At 36.7% G+C, this 12,629-nt stretch overlaps 1 protein-coding gene across 1 annotated transcript; it reads right to left on the bottom strand.

The window, feature by feature from the left end:
- Nucleotides 1–5,764: 5,764 nt before the first annotated feature.
- On the bottom strand, nt 5,765–11,005 carry LOC107731944 (zinc finger protein 697-like). The gene is made up of 3 exons (XM_016543171.1): nt 10,178–11,005; nt 8,497–8,679; nt 5,765–7,280 (listed from the first exon to the last, which is right to left on the bottom strand). Exons 1-3 carry the CDS (start codon nt 10,884–10,886, stop codon nt 6,580–6,582), a joined length of 1,593 nt encoding a protein of 530 aa, XP_016398657.1. The 5' UTR covers nt 10,887–11,005; the 3' UTR covers nt 5,765–6,579.
- Nucleotides 11,006–12,629: the final 1,624 nt, after the last annotated feature.

Here is a 12,629-nt window from a genome sequence, read left to right as displayed (position 1 = left end):
TTATATATATATATATATATATATATATATATGTGTGTTGTGCATCAGGTATGGTACTGTGCATGTGAGAACCAATGCCGTTTGGGGTCGTTGATGTTTTTCCATGGAATATTTTCAGTGAATCATATCTTATTTTATAGATCATGACCTAAAAATCATTAAAATAATGTGTTCAAGCTGTATCTACTAGATTTCATTTGTTTTTTATTGTTTTTAGAGCTTGACAGTCCCATGGTCACGATGCTTTGATTGCTTTGATTCACATATTGAACAGAATTTCAACATAAAACATTGAACAGAATTCAATTATAACTTGGAGGATATTCCATTTTTGTTTATTAAGCACAAGTCCCTAGATCTCTCACAGGGTTTATAGTAATGGAACTTTGCCAACTATACATCTCATCTCAAGTATAATTTTGTGTGCAAATGAAAAGTGCTTTCAGAAAGAAAAAAAACTAATTAACTTCCCACTGTCAATTCAAGGTTTGAGTTTACAGAAAAGTGATGAAAAATTAAGATCTACTCATCTACTCCAGCCTTTTAGATCATTTTAAAAGGATGAAAAGCAATGTGATATTTCATTAAAATGAATAGCTAATATCAGGTACAGGTTTAATGAGGTATATTGGCATAGCTAATGAAGTTTCATTTTTAATAAATAGCCATAATTCATCATTAACTCATAAAATGACTCATGACATATTTTTCTTGACATAGGATAATGTCTGTTCTTACGGTTTATGGCATTATCAGAGCTGTTCCCAGAAAACACAATGCGTGTTTGGGGTTGCTGAAATATTAAAAGCAAAGACATTAGATTATGCTCAGCGGTAACCTTTCAGAATTCCCAGAAATGCATGAAAATGCAAAGTATTAATGATTCTGCCTGGTATCTATTAACCAAAGCTCCACTATATACATAGAGACACAGAATGGTACAAATACTAACTCAGGCATATTTTGTGAGAAGAGCAGATTTTTACAGATGACTTTTCATGTCCTAATTGTGCCTTTGAAGATAATATTTTTTCAGGAAACCATTGGAACGACTCTTATTGTTTTCTCCCACATGTATTCTAGTTTGTATGCATCAACCCCCTTCAGTTGAATGAATGCAGTGTCATATAATTGAAGAATGTCATTTCAGTACAAGAATTCTGTCTTTTGTAGAGATACTCTGGTGGTTGATCGGATTTTATTACAAATTTCAGATAAACACTTCAATATTCATTGTCTAACTTGGTATACAACATCAATTCATTTATAATTCTATAATGTATAGTACTGGAAATGCCATAAGCAAATAAATAGCATGCTTGTCTGTGGAAAACTGGGAGAATTTATTGGTGTTGCTCTATGTATATTGAAGAAAAAATATGCTACAACAATGACGAAAAAATTGGTGTAGAAACAATTTTCACTCAGAAACTGCTAAATTTCATGATTAATTATGACAAAAACAGCAAGTAACACATTGAATTAAATGTGAATTTTTCAAGTAGAAAGACTGAAACTATGTTTTCTCCAATAACTTTCTAAGTTTAATAAGTTTCTTCTGTTCAACACAAAATAAGTTATTTTGAAGAATGTTGTAACCAAACAGTTACTGGTAGCCACTGACTTCCATAGTAAGGTGATTAACATCAACTGTTTGGTTACCAGCATTTATTAGAATATCTCAGAATCTTTTGCAATGGCCAATATCTGACAAGTTCATTCGACATACTCAAAGAGTATTTTATTAAAAGTAAAAGTCTTAGGAAACAACCAAAACAATCTCATCTTCGACTGATGAGTGTTGTTGTTTGATTATCCACTGAACATCAGCATCAGCCTCCACTGATGCACATTCCCATAATGTTTATTTTTAGTGATGTTTGAGATTCCAGCAAGTGTCATTTTGTGGTTGTAACATGCAAGACCAGTTTCTGATATGTGTGCTGCAGAATTGTAATTTCTGTGTGCTTGTGGAACACAGAAGACCAGGAGAAGCATATCATAAATGTGACAAAACTTGAATGTAAACCCTTTTTTAATTCTTTTTTACGGGGTTCTCTGGATTGCTCAACACTGACATTCTGTTGTGAAATATTGTATCATGACAGATAAACATTGTCTCCTACATTGTGCTAGTTTTATGTCTCTTATGAAACCATATCTGCACTATATATATTTTTTTACGATAAAACAAGACCTGATGGAAAGGCACTATCTCTGTAGTGCCTTCATTCCCCTGTGTGAAATCAAACAAGCATGATATTTATGGGCTGGTTTATTGTATTCATACCACACAATTCCAGTGAATTTTATCAGATGAATTCAACATTTATGTATAAGTCTAGAAAGCAACCTTAAATGATTGCTTTGCCAGTGTGGCATGTTTATGCACCACTGAGGATTTAGTATCAGTTAATGGAGTTTAACTGCGGTGCCAGGTGCAGAAAGTTATGGTTTTTAACAGACATGACCATGTCCTTTTAATATTGAGTGCAAAGGAATAGATGATATGGTGTATTTTTAGCTGAACCATGGGTGTGCTTATGGGCAAGCATTCAGACCCACATCAATGCACAGAGCAGTCACATTTTAAATTGATATTGGTCCTGTCATTGTGTAATGCTTGTGTCAGTGTGTAGGTGAGAATTCAATACTGCATGGAAGTACAGCAATGCAATAATTCATGCCTTCAATACACTTAGGTAAAAAGCCTTATTAGTCATACCATGGACAAGGACATGGTCAACTAAAGTGGCTCGAATTTAATCTGAGACTGCTTGTCTCCTTGCCCTTCTTTGCCCTCCTCCTCCTCCCCCTCCTTCACCACGTCCTCCTCCTGTCCCTCCTCCTTCACTACGTCCTCCTCCTCCTCTCCCTCCTCCTTCACCACGTCCTCTTCCTCCTCCTTCACCACGTCCTCCTCCTGTCCCTCCTCCTCCTCCTCCTCTCCCTCCTCCTCCTTCACCATGTCCTCCTCCTCTCCCTCCTCCTTCACCATGTCCTCTTCCTCCTCCTTCACCACGTCCTTTCATTTTGAGTATTTAATGATTTCCGCTGTGGAGGCTTTTTATTTAATTTTTTTATTATTTATTTATTTGTATTTATTTATGTAGACAAATAGAAAGTGTGCCTGCAATTAAGATCACAAAACTATATAATAAAATGGTGTTCAATAAAGCATCACAGGTGCATAATGAAAATTAAGAAAATGTAATCTGGTCCAAGGGTAACTGCTCTGTATAATGCTTTTTCAATAAAAATTTGCTAATGCAAAATTTTCCTTTGAATTAAACATGTCAATGCAAATATAGTGTACAAAAATACAGTTTAAAAAAAAATCATCTCTTACTTTTCTAACCCTTTCCAGCGTTATACATTAACATTTTTTATATTATATAATGAATGAATAATACATTTTATATAAAGTTGACTATATAATATTACATTCATTTTACATAAATTTGTCTCTAGGTTAGTCAACTCCAAACGGCTTTTGAAGAAGTTGTTATTAGGTATTCACTTTTTTATTTTTTTGTATTTTTATTCTTCATTTATGTATTTTTACAGTGAGTTCAATAAAGACAAGCGTGTTGGCTTAAAGCCATATATATATATATAATGTGTGTGTTTACATTAATACAAACCATTTGCTGAGTGCAAAGGAAAAAAGCAGCCTAAAGTACACCATTTAGTGTAGATTAATTGAATCACTAATATATGTCAAATTGTGCCTTTATATATTTATTTATATTTCATTTATGAAGATCAACAATTCACTGTGTAGCCAACTTTTGTAGTCTCCAAGTGAGAATCTGTTGCTTTTCCTCAAAGTGTTTTCCTGGAAAATAGTCTTTCAGTCAAACAGAGCCCTGCAATCTCCTGGAGAAAAGACAAGTTCAGCTGGCAGTGTGTTATTAAGGCGTTGTGATTACTGACAGAGGCTTGTCACCATCTAATAAAGAAAAAAAAGAGTTCCTGGCTGGATGTTGTTCTTTCTCTCAGTCTCTCTTGACATATATGTTCCCCTCTATTAAATGTCACAACTTCTTTTTCTCATGCATATCTGAGAGACGTTTACAGGAGGAATGACTGCAACAGCATTCATCCTGTCAAAAGCACTTCAGCTGTTTGTGTCCATAGCAATTTCAAGGCAGGTTAAAAAAAACAAACACCACTTCATACACGTTATTTTTAATGTGCTTCGATAGCATGTCATGATGTCAACATCCGCTTACAAATACATAAACAACTGGAACCATATCTTAAGAGTAGTATTAGTTACAGTTCAATTTGCCTTGTACACATCATTCAAAGTTATCACTGAGAAATGACAAATTGTACATCGTTTTTTTTGTTGTTGTGCTATTTAATCAGTAATATTCAGGATATTTTGAGATCACCGCTATTGTGTAGTGTTAAAATAAATCTGATGGATTTCTTGTATTTTTAACACTTGGTAAAACTTCATACAGTCATTTCCATTAATTGTGTCCAGGTTCATTTCAGAATACATCTTTTCTAAATCCATATTGTTTCCATTCAGGTATATTTTTTTCAAACTTATAAGTTGTTACAATACAGGTAGACATATATAAACAAATTCACTAATATAAATAAAAAAGGTGTTAATAGTAAATTGAATAGACATCCACCGACTGTCGCGGTGATGTAGTAACAGAAGTCATCCACACGATGGCAGCACTCACGCGCTCAACCCTAATAACAGTTAGCAATTAGCAGATCTATAAAAATTATTTCCTGTTTTATCTTATAGACTTTCACAGGTATTTTCTGACGTTATTATTGCATACTAATTGGACTGGATGGTATTCTTTAAAGTACCATGTAGACTACTGTTCAAAAGTTCGGGGTCAGTACGTTTTTTTTGTTTTGGACTAAAAGTCAGAATAAAGACGTGTCTAATGTTACCACCTTTTTTTCATCAAAGAATCCTGAAAAAATATATCACCAAATATCAATTCAATTGCCATCACATGAATAAATTAAAATTTAAAATATATTCAAATAGAAATATGTTTCCCAATTTTACTGTTTAAACTGTATTTTAAGCAAATAAAGGAGCATAAGAGACTTTTCAAAAACATTTTTAAAAAATCATACAGAACCCAAACTTTTGAATGTCAGTGTACATATGTTATATGAATATTGTTATTGTTCAACACAATAGGTATATACTCAAACATAGGAGTAGGCTGCACAATTCTGGATAAATTGATCACAATTTTTTATTTTTTATTTTTTGGTATCAAATAGAGATCATGATCCTCCTACAGACAACTAAACAAAATAGCTTGTCTACTAGAGGTTCTGACAAAATGTTAATTGTTGCAGTTAGATTCGGAATGGATCCGTATAGAAGCCTGTACAGTCAGGTCAAGGCAGTAGGTTTAGTGATTTTTTGGCGTCCTTGTGGTCCTGTTTGATATTGCAGCTTGACTAGTGCTTAATTGTATTAAAAATGCTCTAAACAAATTTTTTTTGCACTATATAGTAGGCTATATAGATAAATTATAAAAAGGTATGGGGGAAGTAGGGGGTTACTATTTGCCCGTCACTGTATGCCATGGAAGAAACAGTCAGTCAAACATAGGAGTAGGCTGCACAATTCTGGATAAATTGATCACAATTTTTTTTTTTGTATCAAATAGAGATCATGATCCTCCTACAGATAACTAAACAAAATAGCTTGTCTACTAGAGGTTCTGACAAAATGTTAATTGTTGCAGTCTATGTAATTTTTACATTTTAATTATTTATTGCAAAATCTGCACCTCTTTTGTGGCTAATATTAATTTCATAATGATCCTTACTCCGTGAAGTCAAGTAGCAGAAGTTACAGTAAGTGAAAATGTGCAAATACTACTGGCCCATTTTGGGGTGAACTAAATATGCAAGACTAGTCTTACGTCACTGTTTATAACACAGGCCGTTCATCCTTTGCTGGGCCGCTTAAAAAAATGGGGACATAAATTAAGAGTATACCCACTTCTCCAGGCACCACTACACCACTGGGTATATATCCAAATAACATTGTATTACAATCTGACACCATGGTACTTATTTGTAAGGGTGGATGAGGGAATGTCATGCTGAATCATTATTAATGTATAATTACTTAACCTAAAAGACTCTCTATTGTTAAATTCGTTTTTTGTAAGGCATTGGGGCCCTGTTATCTGCTTCCAAACAGAGTCAGAAATACGTTTTAGAAAAAATTGTAATAAAAAAAATTTAATTAAATCACATCAAGTCTGGAAATACTGTGTATGGACATTCAAACACCTTTTATGTTTGAAATTATTGCAAAATGTTTCAAAAACAAACATCTAACGAGCAGCAAGTTACCATTAAAGATGACATGAACTAACTTGAATGAACAAGATGCGCTAATTCATACAGCTTCATGTTTATGATGAAACCTGATGTTGTTTTATTGTCTTAATGGCCTCTCGCACATCTTTCCTCAGCCGAGCTTTTTTTCTCAGACTTGAAACTGATCCTGAACCAGCAGTCGAGAAAGTAACAAACCACTTTTTGAACACATCTGTCACCAGGCTGTTACCCGGTTTGCACCTTGTCTTCCTGGGCCCATGCTGGACTGTGCCCACTGGCTAACTGGGTAGCCGGCATACAGCGATGACTCTTATATGTGCCTAGATGCCTGAAGCTCCGCCCACACTGGTAGCAAGAGTAGGGCGTAGCGCCGCTGTGAATGCGCATGTGTGTGTATAAGTTGCCCAGCTCTTTAAATCTGCGGCCGCATTGAGGACAAGCGTATGGACTCTCTCCCGTATGCACACGCTGGTGGCGTTTCAGTCCGGACAGTACTGGGAAGCCCTTACCGCACTGGGGGCAGGGGAAGGGGCTCTGGGCTCCGCTGTGGCTGAGACGGTGGCTCTTGAGACGCGCGGCGTGCCGGAAACGCTCTCCGCACTCAGGGCAAACGAAAGGCTTCTCGCCGGTGTGGATGCGCTGGTGCTGCCGCAAGTTGCCAAGATAGTTGAAATGACGGCCGCAGTCGCCGCACTCATAGCCACCCTCCACTTTCTTCTCCCGTGCGCCCCGGCCAACAGGTCTTTCTGAGCCTCCCAGAGCTCGGCCTGCCTCGCCCTCTGCATGAGAGGAAGAACCGCCCGGGGCCGACTGCAGAGTGCTCTCGTCATGATGCATGAGCTTGATGTGCTCCTCCAGGAAAGAGGAGTCAGGGCAAAGAGTTCCACAGAAGGGGCAGATGAAGGTGTGAGAGGAGAACTGCTGACCTGGAAGGGAGAGTCAGTATAACAATGAATATTTCCAAATCACACCAAAAGGATTTAAAGGGAGCGTTCATGCAAAACTGAAAATTCTGTCATCTCACCCTCACTATCGTGTTGTTTTAAACCTGAATGGCTTTCTTCCATAGATGGAGTTACTATCATTGCATCTTTTTTTTTTCATATAATACATGGTGACTGAGCTGAGGTTGTCATTCTGTCTAATGTCTAACATACACTACCATTCAAAAGTGTGGGGACAGTCATTTTTTAAAAACTTTGGCAAGGATACATATAAATGATAAAGACGTTTATAATGTATAAAAGATTTCCGTTTTTAATAAATGCTGTTCTATTCAACTTTCTATAAATCAAAGAATCCTGAAATGTAGTATCACAGTTTCCACAAAAATATTAAGCAGCAGAACTGTTTTCAACATTGATAATAATAATAATAAAGATTGATTTCTGAAGGATCATGTGACACTGAAGACTGGAGTAATGGCTGCTGAAAGTTCAGCTTTGCCATCACAGAAATTATATTTTAAAATATATCAAAATCAAAAACACATCATGTAAAAAGTAATATTATTTGATGATATTACTGTGTTTTTGGATCAAATAAATGCAGCTCTGGTCAGATTTGTTTCAAAAACATTTGAATTCTTATAGACCCCAAATATACTAGCCAGATGCATAAAAACAAGGGATTATAGTTTTTAAGGGTATAGACGTAGTGATCAGTAAAGGTTTTGATCAATATAAATACCAATTTCCAGAGAGCACAATGGCTGATAGTAAATACATACATATTACAATTTAAAATAACATGAAATCAAAATTGACCTACCTATAGACATTTTGTTTACACCATTTAAGCAAACTAACATTAAATTTTAGACACCATTGTGGTATGTTCAACCACCATCTGAACAATTCCTGCCCAAAAACACTAGTTTTTTTATTCTTCATTGACAAGGCTGTTGGTAATATTTGGAGCACAAAGACTAAAGACTAAGACTAAATATCTGAAACTAAATTGCTTAACTTACAGTAAACTTAACTTTCAAGGTAAGGATCAATTAATGAATTTAGTAAGAAGATAAAGATCAATTAAATGTTCACATCAGGGTTAGAAGTGCAGAACACATAATGCTTCCCAGCTGCATTTATCTAGAGTTCATGTGACACTGCCACATTCCTTGTCTTTTACAACACTGACCTGGCTCCATTCTGTCCACACTGTCCTCCGCTGGGCTGCTCCTGTCTTCCCGCGGGGAGCCCTGAGTGTCCAGAGGAAAATGATCGGACACTGACCTCAAACTTGCTCTCCCTCCTTCAGAATCTTCAGTGTCATCCTCCTCATCCACAGTGGGAACATCTTCGCATTTTGTATCATTATCACCTAAAGAAGCACAGGACAACAGGGATAAACTGGGTTTTGCTAATTTATACATACAATGTTCAGCTTTAAATTTAGCATTTTTTCCCACCCTTAAACACCTTTTACATGTCAGCAGTCATTAACTGAATGAATTGTATAACTGAAGCGAGGTAGATACAATTAAACTTTATGTAGCGTATTTAAATTTCATACAAGATCTGACATGCATTGGTGAAATATTAAAATATTACAGAATATTGCAGCAACAACAGCATTTGAAAATAAAAAAAACATGCATGCATGCTCAATGCATGCATACCACAACACATGCAATCTAAGGGCAACTATAAACATACAATATGCAACTATGTATTACAAAGAATGCATACTACATGTAAATATGAAAGTATCGGTATCGGGCGAGTACTGGAAAAAGTGGTATCGGTGCATCCCTAATTATATGCATGTATATGTATCCTATAATGCATGTGATTTATTAAATGTATGCATAAGGCAATGAATGCATACTACAAGCACACATATAATGGATGCATATACATGCATACAATAGGCAACTACACATATAAAGCATAAATACTATACACATGCATACTTTACACAACTACATTCATCTATATACTATAATGCATGCATACTATAAACTGTAGGCAAACATATAAGACACAATGCATGCATATACTATGCAACCACATTCATACTATAATCAACAAGACACATACTAAAAAGAAAACATACCAATACATGAATACTACATGCGTCTATGCGCTACATATTGCAATGCATGTATATGTATCCTATAATGCATGTAATTTATTAAATGTATGCATAAGGCAATGAATGCATACTACAAGCACACATTAAAAATCTGTCTTTACAACTTTTACTTGTAATGGAGTAATATTTGACAAGCAGTATCTGTACTTTCACTCAAGTAATGGAGTTCTTTGTCCACCTCTGTCTAAAAGCAATCAGTTAGACCAGTGGTTCTCAAACCTGTCCTGGAGTACCCCCAGCCCTGCACATTTTGAACGTCTCCCTCATCTATCACACAATACTATATGCGTCTATATACATATCGCAAATTATGCACCCATATTATTTACATGCTACAATGCATGCATACTTTATACAACTACATGCATCTATATACTATAATGAATGCATACTATAGACTATATGCAAACATATAAGACACAAGGCATGCATATTATATGCAACCACATTCATACTATAATCAACAAGACATACTAAAAAGAAAACATATCACAATACATGAATACTATATGCATCTACTGTATATACATATTGCAAAACTACAATACATGCATACTTTGTACAGCTATATGCATCTATTTACTATAATGCATGCATACTATCAACTCTTATGCATTCGGCAATGCATGCAAACATACGTAAGGAACAATGCATGCATGTCATATACAACTACATGCATACTATAGTGCGTGTCTGTACTCTAGGTTATATGATTAAGCAGTACCTTTAAACTCAGCTGAGTTGAGTTCGACCCCGGTCATCCACTCGTAGTCATATATGCGCTTGCTTGCGGACGGCAGCATGCTGAAAATGTCCGAGTCAGCGTCGGTGTCCGCGGGACCGCTGTCCGTCCACAGGCTCAGAGACGCGTGCGGCTGCGGTTCGGTCCGCATGTCCCGTTCGGACCCAAAGGCCTGATTGCTGTGGTCGCTCTCCACTTCAGCAGCACCCCGCTGGTTCTTATCCTTCATCAGATAATCGCAGATCGCGTTGATGTTCTCCTTCTTAACCACGGGCGTCCCGGATTTAACTTTCTTCGGGTCGGCGCTGTATTTCTGGCCCGTTTGATGCTCTGCTTTCCTGAAGTCCAGGCTGCTGGAGTTAGAAACCCTCCCATCTTTCTCCGTGGACTCTAGCTTGGCTTTCAGCAGCTCGATCTCGTCGGTTTTCTCGCGGAGCTCCATCTTCAGGACTCTGATCCGGACGCTGACCAGCTTGCGTATCTCGGACAGCGCGGACTCTAGCACCACCGTGATGTTCCTGCCCAGGTGCTCCGTGATCTCGGTCACCGAGCACACCAGCTGCTCGTCGGGCTCGAGCTCGGAGAAATCCTCCTCGTCTCGGCTGAAGGACCTTGTGTTGTCCATAAACGCGGCCTGGGACTCCGAGGACGGCCCTGTTTCCAAATAGCAGTGGTTTCTTTTTCGGTTCATGCTGAAGAGCGCAGGCACTTAGCGCAGATGGGACAGTGTTTTGATCGTGATGTACACTGAGGATGCAGAGACACCATAGAGCATCAGACGAACTTCCTCCCACTTCGGAAGTTGAGATTATAAACAGCGCCCCCTACAGAGGCATCCTGTAGCTGGAGACAAACTAAGATAGATAGATAGATAGATAGATAGATGACAATATGCTTACACAGTACGAAGTGTAATAGGCCTAGCTAAATGTATTTTTTGAGGTCATGTAGTGATAAACTGGTGTATCCTTAAAGGGATAGTTCACCTAAAAATGAAAATTACCCCATGATTTACTTACCCTCACGCCATCCTAGGTGTATATAGCTTTCTTTTTTCAGACAAATACAATTGGAGTTATATTAAAAAATGTCCGGGCTCATCCAAGCTTTATAAAGGCAGTGAAGGGTGGGTAATATTCAATGGTCCAATAGAAGTCAAATAAAGTGCGGCACTGGGGGAGTTAATTAAGGGCTCCTGTAGTGAATCGATACGCACGTACGCCTACGTCCTACGTCATCCGCTGGAACGCCACTCTCTCGTGTACGCACGTACGATAGTTAGCAGAAGCTACAGATTAAGGTTTATAAAGTTTTAAATATGGATATTTTTCTTACAAAAACGCATCGATTCGCTTCAGGAGGCCTTTATTAAGCCCCCGGAGCCGTGTGGGACACTTTTTATGATGGATGGATGCACTTTATTGGATTTCTTTTGGACTATTGAATATTACCACCCATTCACTGCCTTTATAAAGCTTGGAAGAGCCAGGACATTTTTAAATATAACTCCGACTGTATTCGTCTGAAAGAAGAAAGTCATCTACACCTAGGATGGCCTGAGGGTGAACTATCCCTTTAAATAACATTTAATATATTTGTCAATTTGTCATCAAAGACTAACTGTGCTGTTAAAAATAGTTTGACTGGCACAACACAGTATATCAAAGCTAGTATCGAAAATTAGAAATGTCTGTTGTTTGGTTTTTGAAGCAGGACAAATTCTGTTTTGTCTAATGGCCACTAGATGTCGCTCTTAGACACGTTTTAGACTTGACTTATTGTACATTTACTGTACATCTCACTTGTTATAGGTTTGCTTCCTTTCACTCTGTTGGTTCTTTTCCCAATTTTCAGTTGTTCTTTGATGTAAATTTCATAGTAAATATTTTGACATGTATTCAGATACATGATATGTATGTGTAATTTGCCATGCTCTTGTTCTTTCTCTTAACAGTTCTTCTTTGAAGTATGAAATGATCTCACTAATTACAAAAAAGTTAAAAATAGTTACGACATAAACACAGTGAGCCCACAAATTAGACAAAAATAGATGACTCAAAAATATTTTTAAAATGCATTTTTAATAATAATCATTAATTTTTGTGTCTTTTAAAACCGAATCTGTTTAACATAATGTGTTTGCATTTCCAAAAACAAAACATTCCATTTAAAGGAATTAATCTGAATTGGTGGACTAAGTTCCACTATATCTACTGAAACCATTTGCATTTACCTTCCACAACAATTCCTAACTAGTTACAGTGATATTCTGATGTGCACTATGATTCCAATCTAACACTGAACACAGTTTTTTTATTATTATTATCATTAAATAAAGAATGGTCTAAAGTTACAAAATATTAAGGAATAACCTTTTCAATCATAGGTTACATTATTAACATACACAATATTTTCCACATACACATTTTGGCTT

The sequence above is a fragment of the Sinocyclocheilus rhinocerous genome, unplaced genomic scaffold (assembly GCF_001515625.1).
Source record: "Sinocyclocheilus rhinocerous isolate Xijiao unplaced genomic scaffold, SAMN03320098_v1.1 scaffold1841, whole genome shotgun sequence".
In the NCBI taxonomy this organism is placed as follows: domain Eukaryota; kingdom Metazoa; phylum Chordata; class Actinopteri; order Cypriniformes; family Cyprinidae; genus Sinocyclocheilus; species Sinocyclocheilus rhinocerous.
This window is presented reverse-complemented; position numbering and strand designations above follow the sequence as displayed.